Source organism: Bubalus kerabau, chromosome 16 (assembly GCF_029407905.1).
Source record: "Bubalus kerabau isolate K-KA32 ecotype Philippines breed swamp buffalo chromosome 16, PCC_UOA_SB_1v2, whole genome shotgun sequence".
NCBI classification, from domain to species: domain Eukaryota; kingdom Metazoa; phylum Chordata; class Mammalia; order Artiodactyla; family Bovidae; genus Bubalus; species Bubalus kerabau.
In genome coordinates, this window is record NC_073639.1 from 76,547,989 (window position 1) to 76,572,351 (window position 24,363).

At 57.8% G+C, this 24,363-nt stretch overlaps 2 protein-coding genes across 3 annotated transcripts; one reads left to right on the top strand and one right to left on the bottom strand.

The window, feature by feature from the left end:
* Positions 1-539: 539 nt before the first annotated feature.
* P2RX6 (purinergic receptor P2X 6) lies at positions 540-19,768 on the top strand. Of its 2 annotated transcripts, XR_008703372.1 has the most exons (14): positions 540-847; positions 1,474-1,624; positions 3,728-3,799; positions 6,060-6,135; positions 6,296-6,389; positions 6,474-6,554; positions 6,632-6,773; positions 6,856-6,965; positions 8,072-8,165; positions 8,291-8,356; positions 8,486-8,563; positions 8,640-13,010; positions 13,738-17,450; positions 17,686-19,768. XR_008703372.1 is itself a non-coding variant. In XM_055550090.1 (12 exons), the coding sequence occupies exons 1-12, from the start codon at positions 714-716 to the stop codon at positions 8,721-8,723; spliced, it is 1,182 nt and encodes a 393-aa protein (XP_055406065.1). In that variant the 5' UTR covers positions 540-713; the 3' UTR covers positions 8,724-13,177. The 2 variants fall into 2 exon arrangements, 1 of the variants encoding a protein (XP_055406065.1); XM_055550090.1 differs by lacking the exons at positions 13,738-17,450; positions 17,686-19,768 and having other exon boundaries at positions 8,640-13,177.
* SLC7A4 (solute carrier family 7 member 4) lies at positions 10,730-13,936 on the bottom strand. Its single transcript, XM_055550089.1, has 5 exons — positions 13,907-13,936; positions 12,338-13,366; positions 11,314-11,948; positions 11,011-11,119; positions 10,730-10,893 (listed from the first exon to the last, which is right to left on the bottom strand). Exons 2-5 carry the CDS (start codon positions 13,317-13,319, stop codon positions 10,730-10,732), a joined length of 1,890 nt encoding a protein of 629 aa, XP_055406064.1. The 5' UTR covers positions 13,320-13,366; positions 13,907-13,936.
* Positions 19,769-24,363: the final 4,595 nt, after the last annotated feature.

Consider the following 24,363-nt stretch of genomic DNA (forward strand, 5'->3'; position numbering starts at 1 on the left):
AGGGACGCCTCGCCGGCAGCGGTTGCCTAGGTGACTCCAAGTTGTTGGTTGCTGCGGACGCCGCCGCCAAGAGCGGGCGCTGACCTTGGCCCGCTCGCAGCCAGGACTGATCGGCGCGCGGCGGGCTTGCCTCCTCGTAGTCGTCTTTCCACTCGGGAGCAGCTTCTCGGGGGCGTCGCACAGGGGGCTAGGGGGCCCGGCAGGGCTCGGCTGACTGCTGTCTGCAGCCAGGACCCCACTCCCACCCTGTGGGTCCAGCGCTCACTCACCCCCTAGCAGTTGCCTGTGTTTCTCCCTCTACCCAGGACGCCCTCCGCAGCGCTGCTTGTTGAGCTTCAGGTCTGCACAGGGCAGCTCCCTTCCTGAGGCTTTCCTTGCCCTCTGGGCTCCAGCTGGCCCAGGCCGCCCTCTCACAGTGCCTGTCCCACCTGTCATCTCTCGGAGGTGACGGGTTAGAGGGCACGGGCCGGAGACTGCTCCTCCCTGTGCCCACGGCCCAGCTGGCAGAGTCTGCAGTGGATGGGAGGCCCTGAGCAGCGGGGAGGCTGGGCCTGAGCCCAGGGGCTGGGAGGTGGAGGCTGAGTCCTGCCTGAGTGTCCCTTTAATAGCTGCTGGCTTGGCCCTGCTTGGCGCCTGCTTCAGCTCCCCGCTCAGCTGTGGCTGCCACTGCTGTGCTGACTCACGCAGCCTGGCCACCAGCAGGAGCTGGGAACATGGGCTCCCCAGGCACCGGGGTGGGCTGGGGGCTTCTGGATTACAAGACGGAGAAGTACGTGATGACCCGGAACTGGCGGGTGGGCGCCCTGCAGAGGCTGCTGCAGCTGGGGGTCGTGGTCTACGTGGTGGGGTAAGAGAACAGCTCCCGGATGTGCTGGCTGGAGGGGTCACGGCTGGGCTGAGGGGCGAGAGGCTGAGTCTTCAGGGTCTGGGCTGGTGGTCGGCGTGCAGGGCAGGAGGTGGGGAGAAGGAAGGCTCTCCGTCCATCCAGAGGCTGGGGGCGTGTCGGAGCAGGTCCTGTGCTCAGGTGCCTCCCTGCATCCTTCCCTGGGCCTTCTTCCCAGCCCCGTGCTGGACTCCGGCACCCAGCAGGATGGGCCCCCGCCCCACACCGGGGGCCCTTGGCCAGGCAGGAGGTGGTCCCTGACACTCGTGAGAGCTGGAGCACTAAGGACCCTGGTACAGAACATCCTTTCAAGCTGGGTCGGGGGCGTCTTTGAGGAGGAAGTGGATCTAGACAGGGCAGGGGAGGCTGTTGGCTGGTGAAGGGGATGGCGGGTGTCTCCAAGCTCACAGGTGCCTGGCAAGGGCCCTGGCCCTCTGACCCATGGCCGGAGCTCCGGCCTGGGCAAGGGGTTTGGTGTGGGAGACCAGGTGGAGAGAAGGCAAGGCCCCTGAGCCCCGGGCTGGGAGCCAGGAGGGTGCAGCGGAGAGGCGGCCCGGGGGCACACCACGCTGCCTGTCCGTCCCCCCCAGGTGGGCCCTCCTCACCAAAAAAGGCTACCAGGAGCAGGACCTGGACCCCCAGGTCTCTGTCATCACCAAGCTCAAGGGGGTCTCCGTGACCCGGATCGAGGAGCTGGGGAACCGGCTGTGGGACGTGGCTGACTTCGTGAAGCCGCCACAGGTGGGTGACCTGGCACTGCTGCTGGGCGCTGGCCCCTCTGACACACCCCCCTACTGTGAGTGTGTGCAGGGGGGACAGGGTGCCAGCTCTGGCCCAAGGCCATGCTTGGGGCGGGGCCTCGCAGAGCAGTGGCCTTCCAGTGGAGGAGGAGATGGTCAGGAGCCCAGGCCGGAGGGACGCGTTCAGCAAGCCTGCATCCGGGAGTGGGTAGAGACGACACGGTGGGCACGGCGGAATGCCGCCTGTGCGTGCTCGGTGGCTCAGTCATGTCTCGCTCTGTGCGACCCCACGGACTGTAGCCCACTGGGCTCCTCTGTCCATGGGATTCTCTAGGCAAGAACACTGCAGTGGGTTGCCATTTCCTCTTCCAGGGGATCGTCCCGACCCCGGGATCGAACCCTTGTCTCATATTTCCTACATTGGCAGACGGGTTCTTTACGGCTAGTGCCCCGCAGGAAGCCCACAGGGGAATGCTACTCAGCCAGAAAAAGAATGAAATAATGCTATCTGCAGCTACACGGATGACGCGGAGATTATCAGACACAGACAAACGATATCACTTACACGTGGAATGTAGAGTATGACACAGATGAACATATCTACGGCACGGACTCACAGCTATAGACCACAGACTGTGGCTGCCGCGTTGGGGGGCGGTGGTGAGGCAGGGAAGGACGGGGAGTTTGGGATCAATAGATGTGAACCATTACAGAATGGATAAACAGTAAGGCTCTGCCCCATAGCACAGAAAGCTACATTCAGTACCCTGTACTAAACCACAGTGGAGGGGCCTCCCTGGTGGTCTAGGGCTTAAGACTCTGCCTTCCCGGAGCAGGGGCCCAGGCATCATCCCTGGTTGGAGAACTAGGTCCTGCCTGCCACGACTGTAGATTCCCACACCGCAGTGAAGATCCCATGGGCTGCAAGTTTAAAAATAATTAAAAGAACAAAATGGAAAAGGAAAAAAACCAAAAAGTCTGCATCTGGAAAGGGGAGGAGTGTCTCGGAGCTCAATGCGTGAGCTGGAGAGTGGGCTGGGAGAGCCATGGGGGCACTCCTCCTCTGCCCCCACCCCACGCTGTGCCTCCTGACCCTCCTCCCGTCACCCAGATTGTCCGCTGTCTTAGTCTCCTCCCCTGTCCCGCTGACGCCCAGATTCTAACCCTGGTGACCCCCGCCCTGAGCACAGCTGCCTCCCAGGGCAGGCCCACCTCATCCGATGGGAAATCGCCTCCCGCCCCCAGCGTGGCCTCTCGTCCTCCAGTGACGTCCCCCAGTGTCCATGTCGGGCCCACTGGACACCTCCCTGCCCCTCCCTCTGGTTCATTCCGCTTCCTAACAGCTCTCATGGCCGCCCGCGCCATCCCTGGGTCGGGCTGACAGAGGCCTTCCGCTGGCCCTCCCAGCCCCCGCCTGCCACCTCAGAAGCCTCCTTCTCGTGGGGGTCCACTAAGCCCCTCTAAGTTCCCTTTTTTAATTAATCTCACCACGTAGGGTCTCAGTTGCGTCCGGGATCTTTCGCTGTGGTGCGCGGACTCTCTAGTGGGCAGCATGTGAGCTCGGTTGCTCTGTAGCATGTGGAAATCTTTCTTAGTTCCTGGACCAGGGATCGAACCTGAGTCCCCTGCATTGCAAGGCAGATTCTTCTCCACTGGACCAGCAGGGACATCCTCACCGAGCCCCTCAAGATCCTGACCACCGCCACCCCTGATGCCTCTTCCTGGGTGTGCGTACATGCGGGCACCAGCCATCGTCGACCCGGACAGAGCTCCCCTCTGGCCCCCTGGCCCCTGGCCCTGTCTGCAGTGAGGGATCCACCTCGCCTCTAACCTGGATCTGCGGTGTCTGGAATCAGAGGGCTCTTGGAAAATCCTGGATGAGCATCTAAGTGAACGTGGGAGACAGACATGGGCTCAGGAACGGTCGCAAGCCCCGCTGAGCTCCTGTCTCTGACCCTTGACACACTGGAGGTGTTTTCCTGGAGCTCAGGGCTGGTGACTTGATGGATCCAGGGCCCCTCCCCACACGAGCCAAGCTGCCAGCTGCTGGCCTCTCCTGGTGGGGGGCGGGGAGCAGAGACCCACCCTGACACTTCTCTTCCAGGGGGAGAACGTGTTCTTCTTGGTGACCAACTTCCTTGCGACACCCGGACAAGTCCAGGGCAGGTGCCCAGAGGTAAGACTGCCCGAGGGCTTCCCACGGGTCCCCAGTTCCAGAGTCTGTCCCCGATGAAGTGTCCGGGCCCTTCCACATTCTGGTCCTGCCTCAGAACCAGGCACAGTCCTCAGGTGGACTCCGATAGCCAGAGGCAAGCTGGAAGATCACCTCCCTTTTCTAGACACAGCTTCTGTTAATGTGTCCCGGGAGCAGCTTCCGTTTCTGTCAGCAAACGGCACACTGCTGCCCAGGCCGAGCTCAGGGCCGCTCACGATCTCTGCGTCCTGTGCCGTGCAGCTGTGGTCCCCGCCGCCCAGAAAATCTCACCGTCCCTAGAAACTGCATCTTTCCTCCTTACCTGAAGGCATCCCAGAGCAGACCTCTGTCACAGAGCCCACTGACCCTTCTCTCCAGCTGTGGATTTTTTACCCGTTTTTTTTCAAATTGTGATAACATACACGTAACATCAAAATTACCATCTTGGGAGGGCGGTTCAGGATGGGGAACACCTGTACACCAGGGGCAGATTCATGTTGATGTATGGCAAAACCAATGCAATATTGTAAAGTAATTAGCCTCCAATTAAAATAAATAAATTTATATTAAAAAATAAAACAGCTCAAAAAAAAAAATTACCATCTTAACCATTTTTAAGGGTTCAGTTTCCCGGCTGTGGGTTTCGCTTAAAGAGTCCTGACCCAGGACACCGCCTTGGAAGCCTACCTCTGTGATGACATATTTCTTTCATCAAGGCTAAAATGTAGTCACTTGCTGGCTGGAGAGAAAGGTGCAGTCAGCTGCCCCCGCGTCCTGCTCGGTGGTCCCACCGCTGTTGCTGGGGCGTCCCGTGTGCCCCGTGGGCCCATCTTCCCTTGCAAACACCCGATGTCCTTTCCTTTGCAAACTCTCACGGACGTCTAGTCTTGGTTGAGTGTGTGGACTGTCCAGAAGTTTTGCTGGGGCCGTGGTTCTGTCTTTTCTGGAATCCACGGGACTCCTCTTTGCTCCATGTCCCGGCTTCTGGCTCTTCTCATGACATGGCGGAGGCCAGGCCGTAACGCATCAGGTCTGACCGCGTGCCTTCCTCAGGGCCGCTCCTCGGGGTCCTGGTGGGGGGTCCTAAGAGCAGTGCCATATCCTTCAGAAACCCACAGGGCCTCTCCCAGGGGCTGCAGAACCCCACCCGCACACGCCAAGCAGCTCTGGGGCAGGCGGCCCAGCCACCAAGGCAGGTCCTGGGGCGGCACAGACGCTGCAGCTGGGAGTCCCCGGGGGCTCGGCCAGGGCTTCCCTCTGGACCCCAGGCTCAACGGGGGTCAGCCTTGTGCAGGCAGAGGGGGCTGCGTGGGTAAAGGCCCCCCATGTGGGGCGAAGCATCCTGGGAGTCACCTGCTGCTCAGTGGGGGTGGAGCCACCGAGTGGACTGGAGTGGGGGGGTATCACAAGAGCTCTGTGGAGGAGCTGGTCTTGATGACAGGAGCACGGCGGTGCAGGGGGCTCAGGGGAGGGGAGCTCCATCTTCACTGCCTCGGGTGGGGCCGTTCGGGAAACCAGATGGAGGAGGACAGGGCCTGGGGATGCCCATGGTGGCCCAGCCAGGCGGCGAGGAGGGACGGACGTGGGACACAGTGGGGACCTCAAGGCCGGGCAGGTGGTCCCACACTGTCCTCCGATCACCAGTGTCCCCGCGCTGCCCTGAGCTGGGTGCCCTGGGCAACGGTGTCCAGCATCAGCCAGGACAGAACTGCAAGCCTGCATCTGTGAGACTATGCCTCCCTCTGTGGCCTGGAGCCCTGGAAAGCTCACCCCCTTCCCCTGCTGGCTGACCCCCAAAACCCGGTCCCCACGTGCAGGCAGCCGCGGCCCATCTCACAGGAGAAGCAGGGATGCGGCGAGCCTGTGTGCTCCCAGGCCCTCCCACAGGGCTCGCCCTCCGTCACTGCCCAGAGCCCCACCTGGCACTCCCTCACCCTCCTCGCCGCACGTCACCTCCCCTGTTCTGTCCTCTGAACTGGACCAGAGGTGCTGGGCCTGGCCACGTCACTTCCGTCCCCCCAGGAGGAGTGGGTCAGGAGTCTTGCTTGGAACTCTGCCTGCACCCGTCTCCCGCTGGGGCTGCCGCCTGCGTGATTATCTGCAGCCTCTGGCTCTCGGGTACCCCCAAACTCAGAGATTCCCGAGGGGCTAAGGCAGGAAGGGGCGTGTCCCCCTGCCCTGCAGGGCAGGGTCCCTGAGGGAGGCCCCTCCAGGCCCTTGGCAGTCTGCTCTCCGCCCTCAGCACCCGTCCATCCCGCTGGCTAACTGCTGGGCCGACCAGGACTGTCCCGAGGGGGAGACGGGGACGCACAGCCATGGTAAGCAGGCCCGCTTTGCAGGGCCTCCCCAGGCTGGGGGCCTCCGGCCCAGGGGACCCTGGGTGGTGTGCGTCTGTCCTTCCTGTCAGCCTCCGTCCCCCCACCCCTGCCCAGGCCCCATGGAGATTCGAGGGCCTGGAGTTTGTCCCGTGTTTTCAAGGCATAAAGACGGGCCAGTGCGTAGTGTTCAATGGGACCCACAGGACCTGCGAGATCCGGGGCTGGTGTCCAGTGGAGAGCGGTGCTGTGCCCGTGTAAGCCCCCCAGGCCCCGCGCCCACCCCCCGACCGCCCCCCGACCGCGGAGCCTGCCTCTCACATGCCCCCTCCACCCTGCAGGAAGCCCCTGCTTCTCCAGGCTGAGAACTTCACCCTGTTCATCAAAAACACCGTCACCTTCAGCAAGTTCAACTTCTCCAAGTAAGCGGGGGTTGGAGGTGGGGGGCGGCAGACCGAAGACCCTCCCGGCCTGCCTGGCCTCACCCCCACCCCCTCAGGTCCAATGCCCTGGACACCCAGGACCCCACCTACTTCAAGCTCTGCCGCTACGACCCCCACTCCAGCCCCGCCTGCCCCGTGTTCCGCATCGGGGACCTCGTGGCCGCAGCCGGAGGGGTCTTTGAGGATCTGGCGCTGCTGGTGGGTCCCTGGTGGGGTGGGCGCGGCTCCTGGCGGCCGGGGAGGCCCCAAGAGCCGCTGGGGCAGTGTGTGCTATGTGCAGGGCGGGGCTGTGGGTGTCCACGTCCGCTGGGACTGCGACCTGGACAGCAGGGGCAGTGACTGCCGGCCCCAGTACTCCTTCCAGCTGCAGGAGCGGAGCTACAACTTCAGGTGCGGCCCCACTGCCTCCGCCCCGGCCGGCCCCCAGAGCCCCAGATGCCCGCTGTGGGGGGTGGTCGCCAGGGCCCCCAGCACAGGCTCCGTCCAGCCTCCGCTCTGCACCCCCTCTGCCGCCAGGGCCCCCGGCTTCCTCCCCAGTCCTGCCTCCAGCATTCCCTCCACTACACAGGGGCTTTCTTATTTTACTTTTTCCTTTAGGTTTTATTTTAAAAAGTTCCAAAGTCTATAGAAGAGTTCAAAGATTAGTACCTTGAACACCCATGTCACCGTTGAGAAAAAGAATCTAAGGACTTGAGTTTCCTGAACTGTGTCAGTAACAGTCCAGAATCTTTTTATTTTCTAATTCAAGGTGTGGTCAACAAGCTTGCACTGCACTTACTGCCATGTCTGAGTGTCCCAAGCAGAACCCCCTGGGATCCTGTCCTGCCACCTCACCACATGTGTACACACACATGCACACACGAGCACATGCTCACACATGAGTACACACAGGCACGCACACATGTACATGCTCACACACAGAGCACACACATGTACATGCTCACACATATGAGCACACACGAACACATGCTCACACATGAGTACCTATGCACACGCACACACACTTGCTCACACACGAGTACATGCACACGCACACACATGTTCTCCCACACACATGCTCATACAGCCCCCAGGCCTGGAGGCGACGGCCTTGACTGCTACCTGGGCCTCACCTGGCCCGGCTGCACTGAACGCCCCCCGGCCTGTGCTTTGTGTAAAACTGCTTCCCGGCCTCTGGAAAGCCAACCTGAGGGGCCCTGCAGAAAGCCTTCCCTGCTTCCCAGGGGAGAGTGAGGTGCCCTCTCTGGACCCCACAACCCTGGGCCTGCATCCAGCTCCCCCACTCCCACTGCTGGTGTCTGTTTAGGGACCCTTCTGCCCCACCCCCTGGGAAGGCAGGGAGCTCCTGAGGGGTGGGACCCAGCTTGCTTTTCCCCCGTGTCCTAGGCAGCCTTCTGGAATGCTGGGCGGGGCTGGGGGTTTGTGGGGTCAGCGGGTGAGGGGGATGGAGGCTGCGAGGGGGCAGAACAGGCCACCAGCCTCTCTCCTGCCCCCAGGACAGCCACACATTGGTGGGAGAGCTCAGGTGTGGAGGCCCGCAGCCTGCTCAAGCTCTATGGGATCCGTTTCGACATCCTGGTCACAGGGCGGGTAGGTTGGCAGGGTTGGTGGGGCGGGGGGTGATGGTCACATCACTGGGCAGGTAGGTGGGCAGGGTTGGTGGGGAGCTGGGCGGCGGGGACGGTCATGGCTCAGGGCTCCACCCCATCTCTCAGGCAGGGAAATTTGGGCTCATCCCCACGCTTATCTCTCTGGGCACAGGAGCAGCCTGGCTGGGCGTGGTGAGTGTGGAGAGCGTGGGCAAGCATGCGCCCAGCCCGCTCCGGCACGGCTGGGCCCCCGATGTCGGGTCTGGTCGGGGGAAGGCCTGGGGGGTGGGTCTGGACACAGCTCAGCCCTGCTGCCCCCAGATCACCTTCCTCTGTGACCTGCTGCTGCTGTACGTGGATGGAGAAGCGCACTTCTACTGGAGGACCAAGTACGAGGAGGTACGCTGCGCGGGGGCCTGGGCGCTGCCTGTCTGGGGCTTTGGCCCGAGCCCCAGTCTGCTGCCATTATCCACAGGCAAAGGCTCCAAAGAGGACCGCCCGCCCCGAGCAGACAGAGCTGGCACCCGCACCCCCATGCCCGGCCGTCCAGGGGCCTTAGAGGGGGCCCAGCGCCTGTCCTGACGGCCACGGCCACCGCCGGGAGCTGGACACCGAGGCTGTGGCCCCACTAGACAGCCTGCTTCCTGCTGGTGGGGGTCGGGGCTGGGAAGGCAGGGACCTCGCCTTGGGACCCTCGTGGATGGAGCCCCCAGGACTAGATGGGGGGGAAGGATGATTCCTCCTGGGGCAGGGAGTGCCCCGGAGCTGCCTGCGCAGGGACCTGTGGCAGGACGCCTCAGGGTGCCGTCCCGGGGCTCCAGCTGCATCTGTGTGTGGAAAACCCTCTCCCAGCTCTTGGCCAGGATGCCCAGCGCGGCCCCCGCACCAGTGGTCCACACAGCCCCTCCTCTGGCTGTACAGACCCCAGCCCTCTCCTCGGTCAGCACTCCCATCCCGAGCCCCTATCTCGGAGCCCCAGGGTCTGAGGCAGAGTGTCTCTGCTGCTGGGATCCACTCCTGGAATTCAGACTGGGGCGGGCAGATGGCCCAGCCCTTCCCCGTGGCAGCTCTCAGGCTCTGGGGGGGCTGGGACCGACAGAAGACCAAGGACGAGCTGCTACGGTGGTGGGCTGAACCCCCTGGAGACACCCAGCCCACACCCTGGAACCGTGCGGGTGGGGAGGACTGGTGGGAGGGGAATTCTCCACTACCCAAGGTCACCCCCGGGGCCAGCCTGGAGCAGAGGCTCTCTGGAGGCCCTGCCTTTCGGGAGCAGAGCCCCGAGGCTGGAAGGAATGTCCCAGACAAGTCCCAGAGGCCACGGCAGGCTGGCCAGGGTCTGGTGTGCAGTTTTCACGGGGTCTGGGTCTGGGTCCCGCCTGCTGGATTCCTCATGGCAGAGTTTCGGGAGTGCTCGTGTGGGAGGCCTGGGGCTCTTTCTCATGGGGCCCAGCGACCAGGCATGCTGGCTGTGGCCAAGGCAATGATGCGGGCTGGCTGTGGAGGGCCAGCGCCAGGCTCAGGCTGGGCTCAAGCTGCCTCTTGATCCTTAGAGCAGTGTCCGAGGGGGTAGGGGGGCCCTCAGGGCCAGGGCGAGGAGTGTGGGCCTGTGTGTGGGTCCAGACAACGCTGACGGACGGCTGCAAGGTCGGGGAGTAAAGCCTGCCTAAGCCACAGTTTCTCGCATGCTCCTTACAGGCAGGGACGAGGCTGGTAGTATCTGCGGGGGCAAAGCATCGCCCGGGAGACCGGCGGGCCGTGCGGGCTGGGCCTGGGCCCTTCCCAAGAACCAGGGGTCGGGGGAGAGCTGGAGGGCACTTGGGGAGGATTCAGGCTCTCGGGCACCCAGCCCGGGGAGGCACCAGGGTCTGAGCCTAGTGGCCTAGGGCCTCGGTCTGCACGTTCTGTGCCCATGGGTACATGTCTGGAGGTGCGTGTGCTCATGCAGGCATGCCTCTGCCTCCCCAGGGGGGCCTCAGGCACACGCCACGCTCTCTGGGAGCTGGGGAGACAAGGGCACCCCGGAACTCTGCTGCCCTTCTAGACAGCCTCCCCGGGCCCCAGGCACCTGTGTCAGGCGCACCTCCTGGGGGAGGGGAGCCTGACTCTGCCCCTCTGTGCTGGCGCGTGGAGGGCTGTGGCACCCTCGGAGGGGCAGAGGGCAGTGGCCTGAGAGTCCTCAGCCCAGGGATGTCCCAGGCCGGCACCTCCCCCGCGTGGAACCCCAGCACTCCACCCTCACGACCCTGTTTCACACTGACAATCGAGCGAGCCCTTCCCAGGGGCTGGTGAGGACCCGATGCCTCAAGATCCACAGACATGACACGGCCACACGGCTGGTCGAGCGATACCTATTGTGGGTCCCCGAGACAGGGCGTCCCCCCCACCCGCCCCAGTAGCTGGAAGGGGTTGCAAAGAGTCCACCGCCCCAGCGCCGGCCGCGCCCACTCCAAGGGCGACGTGCAGCACCGGCCTCTAAACTAGAGTCCGTGGGTCCCAGGGGCCCCCTCGGGTGGGCAGGCCCGCGAGCCCACCGAGCTGCCCTAAACGGAGGGCAGGCAGCTCTCACGGACTGCCAGGCCCCTGGGCCGGCACCCGGCCGGGGTCCTGCACCGTCTCCTCCACCCTGCCGTCGGGGAAAGCCACGTAGCGGGCGGTGACCAGCCCCGGCGGCTCCCGCCAGTTCTCCTTGCTGTGCCAGATGCCGTAGCCGAAATACACCAAGAGTCCTGCCAGGGCGGTGCGAGCGTGAGCAGCAGGCCCCAGCCCCGCTCGCCCTCCTCACCATCGCCACCCGACTCTGCCCCCAGAAGCAGCCCCGGGCCCCAGCCCAGCCCCCTGCTCACCTATCAGCAGCCAGATGGTGAAGCGCACCCAGGTCAGGTAGCTCAGCTTCAGCATGAGGCAGAAGTTGAGGACGATGCTCAGAGCTGGAATCAGGGGCACCAGGGGCATCTGGGGGGGCAAGGGCAGGACTGGGTCGGCTGCAGAGGCCCACTGGCCCAGGGCCTGCTTCTGCAGGCCTCCAAGCCTGTTTCTGCCTCTGGAGGCGCTGGAGCCTGGGGCTCACCCGCAGACACGGGGACGTGCCCGGCAGAGGACGCGGGGTGGTGGGCTGACGGCGGGTACGGGGGGCGGCAGGGGGTTACCTGGAAGGTGTCCTTCAGGCGTTGCTGCTGGTGCGCCCCCAGGACGAGGAGACTGAGCAGAAATGTGATGCCGCTGCACAGCAGCAGCAAGAGGAAGCCCCAGAGTGGGAGGCGTAGGACCGAGTGCCCGAGCATCAGCACGCAGCCCAGGGCGATGGCGGAGACCACCAGCCCGCAGACGGCCCCGTGCACGGCCGCGCCGGGGCTGCCCCTGTCCAGGAAGCCCAGGTAGGGCCTCAGGGCTGGCCGCAGCCGCCCCGGCTCGGGGCCGTGCCCTGCGCCCACCAGCTCCAAGTGGTCAGAGAAGGAGTTGTACTCCTTGGCCTTCAGGCCAGAGCCGGCCAGGCTGGGCGAGCGGGACCGAGAGGCTGTCTGGAATCGCAGCACAAGCACGCTGATGGCCACAAAGGTGTAGGCCAGCAGGGTGCCAATGGACAGGAACTGCACCAGGGCGTCGAGGTCCAGCAGCAGCGTCACCACGGCCGTGAGGGCCCCGAACACCAGGATGCCCAGCAGAGGTACCTGCGTCCGGGGGTGCACGTAGGCAAACATCTCAAAGAACAGCCCGTCGACGGCCATGGCGTAGATGATACGCGGCAGGCAAAAGAGGCCGCTGAGCTGGACGGTGGTCATGGCTGCGGCAGAGGGTGAGGGCTGGTCAGCGCGCCCAGCAGGCGGGCACCCCAGAGGCGCCTGAGTTTATCTGGGTTCTCGGAGTGAGCCTGAGTGCCTGCAAGCTGCAGGGCGGTCACCCCTCCTCCAGCCCAGGAATGGGACACCTCAGTCTAGGCTGCAGGCTGGGGAGGGGGCAATCTGGTGATGGCTGAGTCCCTGTGAACGGGAAGCATGTGCCCAGGCCGACATCCCACATATAAGAGGGCCAGCGGGTCCCTGCCCACAAGTCTGGGTGGAGTCTAATAATTAGCACCTCCCTGGGCTATAGCTGGTAAAACTGAAGCCCAGATGGAGACATGTGGTCCCCCCGCCAACCCGCCCCTGGAGACCAGGGCAGGACCCCACTCACCACAGATGGAGCCAGTCGCCACGAGGTAGCCAGCCCAGCTGTAGCCCCGCTGGTAGAAGGCGTCGGCGAGCGCGGAGTTAGGGTTCAGACTGTGCCAGGGGATCATGAGGGTGAGCACAGCAGAGACCAGGATGTAGGCAGCGGCCGCCAGCCCGAGCGACAGGGCGATGGCCAGGGGCACGGCGCGCTTCGGGTCCCGGGCCTCCTCGCTGGAGGCGGCAATGACGTCGAAGCCCACAAAGGCGTAGAAACAGGTCGCCGTGCCAGACATGACGCCAGAGAAGCCGAAGGGCGCAAAGCCGCCCTCCGCCTCACCCCAGTTGCTGGGCCGGGCGAGGATGAAGCCCAGCACAATGATGAAGAGGATGACAATCATGCTGACGGCCGACAGGGTGTGGTTGAGCCAGGAAGAGACGCGGGCCCCGCAGGAGACGAAGGCGGAGGCCAGAAGGATGATGCCGGCAGCCAGCCAGTCTGGACTTCTGGCCAGGAAGGGCACCTGCCAGACACCCAGGTGGGTCTCGGTGAAGTTCTGGATACGGTGGTCGAACATGGCGTCCAGGTAGCCGCTCCAGGCGCGGGCCACGGCGGCACTGGCGATGACGTACTCAAGCACGAGATTCCAGCCGATGAGGAAGGCCCACAGCTCGCCCATGGACACGTAGGTGAACAGGTAGGCAGAGCCCGTGCGGGGCACACGGGCCCCGAACTCCGCATAGCACAGGGCCGCCATCAGGGAGGCCACGGCGGCCACGACGAAGGACACGATCACGGCAGGGCCCGTGATCTCCTTGGCCACGATGCCTGTGAGCACATAGAGGCCGGAGCCCACCATGGAGCCCACCCCCAGCAGGGTCAAGTCCAGCGCGGACAGGCAGCGCTGCAGCGACGTCTCCATGGTGCTGTCCTCCAGCGGCTTCTGCCGCTTCAGCTTCTGGCAGAAGCGTGCCAGGCCGGCAGCGCAGGGCCGTCCCGGAGCCATCGTGGGCAGAGAGGAGCAGAGAGGAACCCGGAGCCAGCTGCAGGCACCTACCAGGGCCAGAGAGGAGTGACGGGCTACCCTGCCGGCAGTGTGATTGCAGCCTGGGTCCCAAGTGCCCTCAACAGTGGGCTCCCAGAGGGCTGGGCTGGGCTGGGTGGGAGGGCCGTCTGCCTCCAGGGCAGGGCAGGGAACCAAGTGGAGCTGAATCTGGGAGTGTTGTGGTGGGGGTGGGGCGGGGGTGGCAGCCCCAGGGAGCCAGACTGGGAGCCCAGCCTCCGGACCTGGGAACCCAGAGCCAGGTGGAAACCCGAGGCTTCCCGGGAGCTGGGCCAGGCCTCCAGCACCCGGAACAGGCGCTGGGCGTCTCCCGGGCTGCCACCTGGCCTCAGACGCCGGATCCCCCTCCTCCGCCCCGCAGGCCCGAGGAGCCGCGCAGCGGCCCAAACGAGCCGGGGATCCCAGGCTCCTGGCTGCGCCCTCGACCCCGACTCGCTGCCGCCGCCCCTGGAGCCAGCCTCACCGCCCACTCCTCAGGTACCCGAGCCTTCGCCTCCTCCCAGCCCGAGCCCGTCCCCTCTGCCACCCACCTGCCGCCGCCGCAGCCGCTGCCGCCACTCTGCGCTGCGCCCGCCCAGCCCGCCCCTGCGGTCCTTCCCCGCGCAGAGCCCGCCCCCAGCCCCGGGCGCCTGAGCCAGCGCGGCCGCACCTTGCTGACACAGAGCCGGGCAGCCCACCCCTTCCTCACCCTGGCTCCAGGGGCGCCCCATCCCTGGGTCTGGGAGGAAGCCCAGGCCAAGGCCAGCAGGGTGCCCCTGAGCGGGTGCAGTTCTGGAGGCAGGGGACGGGTCTGCAGCCCACCTGCATTCCGCTGGAGCAGACTCCCTCCTTGATCCTGCCACCCCCAACTCTGGGGCTCTCGGCCCTCCAGAGTCAGGCTGGCCCTGGTGAGCCGAGGGTGCAGGGCTGGCCGAGTGGCCAGCGTGGGGCGGCGGGAAGCCACCGCATACACGGCTGGGAGGGCCTGTGAGTTGGCAAGAGGCCCTACTGGCTGTTCTGAGCCTCTGGTTGCAGAGTGTCCCAAAGGAGCAAGCAGTCTGCAGGGCACCACCTGCAGCCCACCAGCACCCGGCACCCCCAGGCCCCTCAGATGCCAATGGCTGCCGCTTCTAGCCGAGGGGCACCTGTGTCAGGCCAGGAGGACCCTGGGGGGCCCCAGGGCAGCCCCCCACTGGTGACGTCAGTGAGAAGCGCGGCCAGTCCCACGTCCCATCACGTGACAGGCGTGTTCGGTCCTGGGACGGAGGGGCGTCTTTGTCCCACTTCTTTGAAAGTGAAAACACGGGTGTGGGTGTTCACGCCTTCGTGGAAGAATGGTGACGATCCATCCGAGCAAAGCCGAGCCACAACAGGTAGCCACTTCCTCCGGTACTCGTTTTCAGGCTCCTGTGTGGCTTGTGGAATTAGGGTTTCAGGGGCCCCTGCAGTCTGTCTGGCTCAGTGGGCTCCTGACGGGATGGTGGGGCCCCCCCCAACCCCGCAACCTGATACCACTTGGAACACTGCCTTAGCCAGCCCCTTGCTCCCTTCTGTTGTTTGGCTGCTTTTTTTTTTTTAATGAAAATGGTAGCAATTATTATTTTTATTTACTTTCTGCTGTGCCTTGCAGCATGGAGATCTTAGTTCCAAACCACAGACCAAATCTCCAGGCCCCCTGCATTGGGAGCACAGTCTTAACCACTGCACCATCAGGGAAGTCCTGGGCTGATAATGTCTTAAGGAGCTTCTCAGATGGGCTCCCACTTCCTCCAGGAAAGATGTCCGCCTTAACTTGTTCCCGTGTGGCCAGAACTGAGCAGGTATTCTTTGTTCTGAAGTGCCTCCACAGAAACGCAGAAAAATGCATTTCAAACCCAGAGGGCTGGGCAGTTTTATAACAGGAGGTCCCGAGAGGCTTTCCTGATGACCCTGAGAGAGTTGGTACACGTGCTTCAGGGCACTGACTTTTTCTGTGCCCAGAGTGCTCTTCCCGTAGGCACTAACACTCAGCGGGTAGTCAAGGCCACACTTGATTGACAGTAAACTGCAGCCTGCCAAGGATATGGCAGGGACCCCTGTGAACAGAGGCGCACCTTGAAAACGCAGCGAGAATATAGCACCAACAAACCAAGGAAGAAGAGGGAGCACTTCCCAGCTCATTGTGCAAGGCCAGGACTACCCTGATACCAGACCCAGCAAAGACAGCACAAGAGAAGTGCAGCCCAACCTCCCTTAGGAATGTAGATGGGACTTCCCCGGTGGTCTGGTGTTAGGACTCTGAGCTTCCACTGCAGGGACACAGGTTCAATCCCTGGTCCGGGAACTAAGGTCCTGTGGCCAAAAAAAAGGAGAAAATATAGACAGAAAATTGATCAACAAAATACTAGTTCATCAAATCCAGGAATGCATAAAAAGGGAGTGAGATTTATCCCAGGAATGCAAGGTTCACTTAATATATGAAAATCAATCAATGTAGTACACCATACTAATAAAGGACAAAACCACATGATCATCTCAAAAAACAAAAGAATGTTCAAGGAACTAGGAATCGAAGGACTGGCCTCAACCTGATGAAGACCATCTATGAAAATCCCTGCGCTCCTGTGTTCAGTGGTGAAAGCCTGAAAGCCTCCCCTTCCTGGCAGGAGTATAAAGATGTCCACTCCCGCCTCTCGTTTTCAACATCTTACTGGAGGGTCTAATCATGGCAGTTGGGTGAGAAAATGACATAAAAGGAATCCAGATAGGAAGGAGGAAAACTGTGTAGTCCCAGATGACATGACTCTATGTACTAGAAAATCCCAAAGAACACACACACACAAATATTAGAGCTAATAGGCAAGTTCAGCAAAAGTACAGGATAGAAGATGCATGTTAAAAAATCAATTGCATCACTACACACGAGCAGTGAGCTATCCAGAAATGAAATTAAGAAAACAATTCTACTTATGTAGCACCAGAAAGAATAAATTTATTTATAAACATGCTCAGAGTAAATTTAACAGAAGACGTGCAAGACTTATACCTGGAAATCTACTAAACATCACTGAAACGAAGAAGACCTAAGTAAGTGCAAGGACAGCCCGTGTTCATGGACTGAAGACTTAATGCACTCAAGATGGCTGCACTCCCCAGACGGGCCTGTGGATGCAGCGCGATCCCTATTCAGAGCCCAGCTGCCTGTTTTGCGGAAATCATCAAACTGATCCTAAAGTTCATATGGAGATGCAGGGGCCTAGAATAGCCAACACAGTGTTGAACAAGAACAGAGTTTGAGGACTCATGCTTCCTTTATTTCTAAACTAAATACAATGCTGCATCATCAGGACTGTTACTGAAATCAGGATAGACATGTTTTTAGGTTATCCACTGATCTTTTTACTAGCTCTACAGGACATTTTCCAAAACGGCATGTAGTTGGACCCATACAGTATGTAACCTTTTCAGATTGGCTCGTTTCACTTAGTAATATGTGTTTAAAGGTCTTATACCTTTTTTTAGGGGGGTGCCTAATGTCTTTTCATGGCTTGATAGCCCATTTCTTTGTAGTGCTGCGTTGTATTTCTTGTCTGGATGTACAACAGTTTATCCATTCACCTACTGAAGAACATTTTGGTTGCTTCCAAGTTTTGGTAAGTATGAATAAACACCCGCGTGCAGCTTTTTCTGCGGACGTTAAGTTTTCAACTCTTTTGGGTAAATATCAAGGAGTGGGACCGCTCAATCACGTGATAAGAGTGCGTTTAGTTTTATGAAGAATCACGAGACCGTCTTCCAGAGTGGCCGTTCTGTCTGCGTCCCCGGCAGCACAGAGCGGGAGCGCCTGGCCTGCACGCCGTTACAGCGTGGGCTGGCGTCAGCACATCGGATTTCGGCTGTCTGAGGAAGTGCGTCATGGTTCAGGCGATAAAGAATCTGCCCACAAGGCAGGAGACGCGGGTTCCATCCCTGGGTCCGGAAGATCCCCTGGAGAAGGGAATGGCTACCCACGCCAGTATTCTTGCCTGGAGAATTCCATGGACAGAGGAGCCTGGCGGGCTACCGTCCATGGGGTCGCGAAGAGTCGGACACACCTGAGTGATTAAGCCACACACAGTAAGTGTTAGTGGTTCCTCCCTGTTGTTTTAATTTGCAGTTCCTTCATGACATATGATGTAGAGCATCTTGATATTCTTATTTGCCATCTGTGTTTCTTCTTTGGTGAGGTGTCTGTTCAGATCTTTTGCCCATCTTAAATTGGGTTGTTGATGTTCTTATTGTTGCGTTTTTAGGGTTCTTTGTATATTTGGGGCAACAGTCCTTTACGTCTTTTGCAAATACTTCCTCCTAGTCTGTCTTCTCATTCTCCTGATGGCCAGTCGACTTTTGACAAGGGTGCCAAAACGACTCAGTGGGGCAAAGAATAGTCCGGAACAACTGGATATCCTCACGTAGATAAATGAAGTTGAACCCCTACCTCACACAGGATACAAAACTTAACTCAAAATGGACCCAAGACCTAAATGTAAGAGCTGAAATGCAAAACACGCTTTGTTAAATTTTTCTGAAGTGGAGCGCTGAAGGTGCTGGATGACGAATCTGCGATCAAGAGGCCATGACGGAGCGGAGAGAGAAGTCTGCTCCTCACTGGTCCTGGAGGAGGTGCCCAGCACTCTGCCAGGCCGCACCAGGCAGCTGAGGCACAGTGTGGGCAGAAAGTATGGCAGGACCTGCGGGATGCTTTTACTGGGGTCTGCAGGTGGAGGGTGGTGCTAGTGGTTAAAAAAAAAGAAAGAAAAACCCTGCTTGCCATGCAGGACGCATAAGAGACAGGGGTTTGATTCCTAGGTCGGAAAGATGCCCTGGAAGAGGGCATAGCAATCCATTCATGTATTCTTGCCTGGAGAATCCCATGGACAGAGGAGCCTGGCGGGCTACAGTCCATGGGGTCGCAGAGTCGGACAGGACTGAAGTAAGTTAGCACGTGGGTGGAGGGCTTTGGGCTTTCCAGGCTGGGTCTGGATTGATCGGTCCGAAGCAGAAAGAGTGGGGCTTTGGCAAGCTTATCTGAGGATCGCACGGGGTGGGGGGGTCTGTTCCCAGAAGGTGGGAGAGAATGCTTATCAGGAGGCGTTCTTATCAGGAATTCAGATTACTTAGCTGTGAGTCTGTTATCTGGGGCATGCCCTCTTGGGATGGGCTGATATCTGTCCAAGACCCCTGCAGGCTGCATGACCCTACAAAATGGAGACAAGAGACAACACGAGACAACAGGGTTATAAACTCTCAACAAACTTTTACAGGAAAACATATGAATAAGTCTTCATGAATGTGGATTAGGTGGTGATTTTGTACAGATAGGTCCCTGAAGGAGGTATAGGAAGACCCTGAAGCAAGAGAACTCAATATAGTTTCTTAACATAACCAGATTAACTGGAACCTAAGGAATGATGGTGTTCACACTGTTGACCCTCATGATCCAACCAACCAGGGTCTGGACTTTGTCCGCCTTTGCCAGCATTCTATGCTGCATTCCCTGCTCAAGCCCCTTTGTGAATACTCATGTGCCCTTAACTTACGTCTGCCTCGATTTTGCTGGTGGGAGAGACACCGCTCTGGGAGATAGCCTTGGAGCTGTCCTCACTTGCTGCAAGTAACAGAGTCTTCCTTCCCTAGCTCTTTGACTCGGTTATATCTTTTGGTTAGACACCCACCAAGGGGCCACCTGATGTGAACAGCCGACTCATTGGAAAAGACCCTGATGCTGGGAAAGATTGAAGGCAGAAGGAGAAGAGAGTGACAGGGAATGAGCTGGTTGGATGGCATCACTGACTCAATGGACATGAACTTGGGCAAGCTCCGGGACCTGGTGAGGGGCAGGGAGGCCTGGCGTGCTGTGAGCCTGGCGTCAGACACAGCCTCGTGACTGAACAGTAACAAGGGGCCAGTGGGGTCTCCAGGGAGCAGCTTCCCCAACGTGACACCAAAAGTTCAAGCAATCTAAGAAAAACGTAGATGAGTTGAAATTCATCAGAGTTAAAAACTTTTGTGTTCACAGGATATCATCAAAAAGAAAGAAAAAAATTTTTTTAAAAAAAGAGTAAAAGATAAATAAACAAACAAACGCTATCAAGAAAGTGGAGAGGGAATTCTTTGGCAGCCTGGTCGTTAGGACCTGGTGCTCTCACTGTGTGGTGGGGGCTCCCTCCCTGGTCAGAGAACTAAGACCCTGCCAGTGGGCAGCACGGCCCCCCAAAAAGTGAAAAGACAGAAATCCACAAAGTGGGAAAGAGTTTTGCAAATCCTATATCCGATAAGGAGATTGTATCCAGGATATGTAAAGAACTTTCACAACTCAACAACTCAATTAAAAACATGTAAAGAATCTGAATAGACATTTCCTGCTTTTTTTATTTCAAGTTTATTTGGCTGCTCTGGGTCTTTGTTGCGGCCCGAGGGATTTGCGCAGCGGCTTGCAGGGTCTTTACTTGGGGGCGTGTGATTTCTTAGTTGCAGCGTGTGGGATCTAGTTCCCTGATCAGGGGTCTAACCTGGGCCCCCTGCATCGGGAGCACCGAGTCTTAACCACTGGACCACCAGGAAAGTCCCAAAACATTTCTGCAAAGAAGATATACAGATGTCCAACAAGCACGTGGAAACACTCTCAACGTCATTCGTTATTAGGGCAAACCACAGCACGCGGTACCCCTAGGATCTGTCATCAAAAGTCAGGTAAGACTGTTGAAGATCATGTGGGGTGACTGGGACCCTCGTGCACTGCTGGTGGGAACGGTGAGCTGGTGCAAATGCTTTGGAAAACCACTGGGCAATTCCTTAAAATGCTAAACATGAAGTTATTGTGTTGTAGCCACGCGTTCCAGGAAACAAACTCACTCAGAAAGACAATGCAGATGGTGGAGCTTATTACACCGGCGGGCCCAAGGGAGAATCTCCTCTTAGCCAAGGACCCCGACCAGTTTTTGTGAAAACCTTATATACCCTAAGTGTATGTGCCCAAACCCACCTCCCCAAATTCCCTGAAACTAGTCTGAACAAAGGAAAAGATACAATCAAACTTAACCCGTGATCATGTGCCTTAAGCCTAGGTAGATAACAGTGGACAATTATCAATAGGCCTGTGGTCATACCCCAATAAGCAGAATAGAATGTATGGTTCTATTCAGTTGCACAGATAATTAGGGCATTCTTTTAGGTGGAGAGTCTAGGTACGAGCCCTGGGGCTATTCCTTCTGGTGCTCTGGTTTTCCAGCTGGTGTGTCATTTCCATAGATACTGGGCATAGAGTTCAAAGTCCACAGTCCAGCCCAAGATGGAGCCTGCTCTGTTTCCTCCTTTAATTGTGTGATCCAGACATAGCTCAGTTGGTAAAGAATCTGCCTGCAATGCATGCAACCCCTGTTTGATCCCTGGGTCATGAAGATCTGCTGGAGAAGGGACAGGCTACCCACTCCAGTATTCTTGGGCTTCCCTGGTGGCTCAGCTGGTAAAGAATCTGCCAGCAATGCAGGAGACCTGGGCTTGATCCCTGGTTGGGAAGGTCCCCTGGGGAAGTGAAAGGCTGCCCACTCCAGTATCCTGGCCTGGAGAATTCTATGGACTGTACAGTCCATGGGGTCACAAAGAGTGGAACACGATTGAGCGACTTTCGCTGTCACTTAGACATCCTGCTCCTACGTGTATACCCAAGAAATGAACACACGCGTCCGTGCAAAGACTTGCAGGTAAGTTTTCATAGCAGCGTTACTCAGAAGTGCCGAAAAGCAGAAGCAGCACAAACATCCAATGGACGACGCGTCAATAAAATATGAAATATCCATACAATGGAATATGACTTTTCTATAAGGATTAAGTAGTTGGTGGGACTTCCGCAGTGGTCCAGTGGCTAAGACTCCATGCTCCCAGTGCAGGGGGTGTGGGTTCAATCCCTGGCTGGGAAACTAGAATCATGTGTGCTGTGAGGCATGGCCAAAAAAAGAAGTGGTGATACCACATAGATAAATCTTGAAAGCATTATGCTAAGTGAAAAAAACCAGTTACAAAAGACCACATATTGTGTCATTTTATTTATAGGACTAGGCGAATCCATAGAGATGGAGAGTAGATTAATGGTTTCCATGGGGGTTTGGGGGTAGGGGGTGGGAAGTGACTGCTTCCCAGGTACAGCGTTTCTTTTTGGGGTGATTAAAATATTCTGAAATTATGTAGTGGCAATGGTTGCACAGTTGCATGGATATAAAAAAAATGGAACTGTACATTTTAAGCTGGAGAGTATTATTTGTTCATTCACTAAGTTGTGTCCGACTCTTTGAGACCCCATGGACTGAAGCACGACAGGCTTCCCCGTCCTTCACCAACTCCTGGAGTTTGCTCAAACTCATCTCCATTGATTTGGTGATGCTATCCAACCATCTCATCCTCTGTTGCTCCCTTCTCCCCCTGCCTTCAATCTTTCCCAGCATGAGGGTCTTTTCCAGTGAGTTGGCTCCTCACATCAGGTGGCCAAAATATTGGCGCTTCAGCTATCAGCATCAGTCCTTCCAATGATTATTCCGGGTTGATTTCCTTTAGGACTCACTGGTTTGATCTCCTTGCAGTCCAAGGGACTCTCAAGAGACTTCAGTTCTTCAGTGCTCCACCTTCTTTATGGTCCAATTCTCGAATCTGTACGCAACTACTGGAAAAACCACAGTTTGGACTAAATGGACTTTTGTCGACAAACTGATGTGCCTGCATTTTAATACACTGTCTAGGTTTGTCATAGCTCTTCTTCCAAGGGGCAAGCGTCTTTTAATTTCATGGCTGCAGTCAGTTTTAAGCCAGCTTTTTCACTCTCCTCCTTCACCCTCATCAAGAGGCTCTTTAGTTCCTCTTTGCTTTCTGCCATTAGAGTGGTATTATCTGCATATCTGAGGTTGTTGATATTTCTCTTGGCAGTCTCAATTTCAGCTTGTGATTTATCCAGCCCGGCATTTCGAACGATGGACTCTGCATGTATTATGGTATGTGAATAAAGTTGTTATAAAAATAAAAGATAAAGCATCCGTTGTTTGTAAGAAAGAACTCCAGGGACAGGAAGGGCTGAGTGGCCAGAGAACCAGATGAAACCTCTGGTTGCCCAACAGAGATGCTCCTTTGGTAAACAGTGGGACAAAGGAGTTGGGGCCAAAGAAACCTTCCATTTTCCCACGCCGTCGCTATCTTTTTCTCCGCTTTTCTGTCTGCTGCAGCTTCTGTCCTCTCTTTTCTAATGCTGGCCACCCTGAGTCTGCTATTCTCCCCTGGGCCACATTTAGCCCAGAGTTCACCATTCAAAGCCCATCAACGTGTTGTGCCGTGTTCTCTCTCCAAACTGACCCTCATGACTCCTCCCCATGAACTGGTTTCCCAGCTCTTCCTTCTTCCTTTTTGTTTTTCCTTTTGGGCTGAGCCTCGAGGCTTGCACAATCTTAGTTTTCCATCAGGGATGTCCGTCTTCCTTGTTTCTGTCCCCTGCCGTTGGCACTGGCACCTGTTCCAGCCCTTACTAGGGCTGATCACTCTCCCTCATTTCTGGTCAGCCCCTCTGCCCACAGCTGGCCCAAGTTCCTTGCACCAATCCTGTTGGACCTCCCTGAAGAAGAGAAGGGCTTCTGTTTTTCTCTGGCTAGTGGCCCCACCCTTCTAACTCCCAGGCCACAGTCTCTGAAATCTTTCGAAGCAAGGGAGGAATGGAGCTGAAATTAGTCACACTGAATCCATGGTGGTGATGAGTGTGGCTCAAACCCAGATCATTTGCTCTGCCACTGTGAATATTACCTCAGCCTCTGTTGACCTAGCAGTGGTAGGCAGGGTAAGAAATCTGCATTTTTACCTACTTAAAAAAAATGTTGGCCACCAGGTCTTCGTTGTAGCACGCTGGCTCTTCAGTTGTGGTGAGAGCTCAGTAGTGGTCCTGCAGCCTGTGGGATCTTAATCCCCTGACGAGGGATCTAACTTGGATCCCCTGCATTGGAAGGTGGATTCCTAAGCACTGGACCATCAAGTAAGTCCCTCATCTATGCTTTTAACCTTGTTTAGTTTTTGTGTGCTCAGTTGCTCAGTCATGTCTGACTCTTTGCTACCCTTTGGATCATAGACCACGGGGCTCCTCTGTCCATGGGGTTTCCCAGGCAAGAATACTGGAATGGGTTGTCATTTCCTTCTCCAGAGCATCTTCCCCACCCAGGGATCAAATCGTCTCCTGCACTGGCAGGTGGATTTCTTGCCACTGCAACACCTGGCTTCAGTTCAGTTCAGTTCAGCTGCTCAGTCGTGTCCGACTCTTTGCGACCCCATGAATTGCAGCACGCCAGGCCTCCCTGTCCATCACCAACTCCCGGAGGTCACTCAAACTCATGTCCATCGAGTCAGTGATGCCATCCAGCCATCTCATCCTCTATCATCCCCTTCTCCTCCTGCCCCCAATCCCTCCTAGCATCAAAGTCTTTTCCAAGGAGTCAACTCTTCACATGAGGTGGCCAAAGTACTGGAGTTTCAGCCTCAGCATCAGTCCTTCCAATGAACACCCAGGACTGATCTCCTTCAGAATGGACTGGTTGGATCTCCTCTCAGTCCAAGGGACTCTCAAGAGTCTTCTCCAACACCACAGTTCAAAAGCATCAATTCTTCGGTGCTCAGCTTTCTTCACAGTCCAACTCTCACGTCCATACATGACCACTGGAAAAACCATAGCCTTGACTAGACGGACCTTTGTTGGCAAAGTAATGTCTCTGCTTTTGAATATGCTATCTAGGTTGGCCATAACTTTCCTTCCAAGGAGTAAGCGTCTTTTAATTTCATGGCTGCAATCAACACCTGGCTTAGTATATAATTTATGCCTATAGATTATTATATATAATTTATATTTACTTATATTCCCTTGACTTTACTCCCTTTTGGACCTGCCTTCTCAAAGATTTCAGCTCATTCGGGTTGTGCTTAAAAGAGCCGAGAAGGGGCTCTTCTCTTTGGGTAAACACAGATTCTCCTA

Bases quoted from the DNA above. Each gene is read 5' to 3' on its own strand.
- P2RX6 (XM_055550090.1), top strand. From the start codon at position 714: ATGGGCTCCCCAGGCACCGGGGTGGGCTGGGGGCTTCTGGATTACAAG. The intron at 848-1,473 runs GTAAGAGAACAG...CGTCCCCCCCAG, and splicing joins GTCGTGGTCTACGTGGTGGG to GTGGGCCCTCCTCACCAAAA. The intron at 6,555-6,631 runs GTAAGCGGGGGT...CCACCCCCTCAG, and splicing joins AGCAAGTTCAACTTCTCCAA to GTCCAATGCCCTGGACACCC.
- SLC7A4 (XM_055550089.1), bottom strand. From the start codon at position 13,319: ATGGCTCCGGGACGGCCCTGCGCTGCCGGCCTGGCACGCTTCTGCCAG. The intron at 11,949-12,337 runs GTGAGTGGGGTC...CCTCTGCCGCAG, and splicing joins GGCGACTGGCTCCATCTGTG to CCATGACCACCGTCCAGCTC. The intron at 10,894-11,010 runs GTGAGCAGGGGG...CCGCCCTGGCAG, and splicing joins CACCATCTGGCTGCTGATAG to GACTCTTGGTGTATTTCGGC.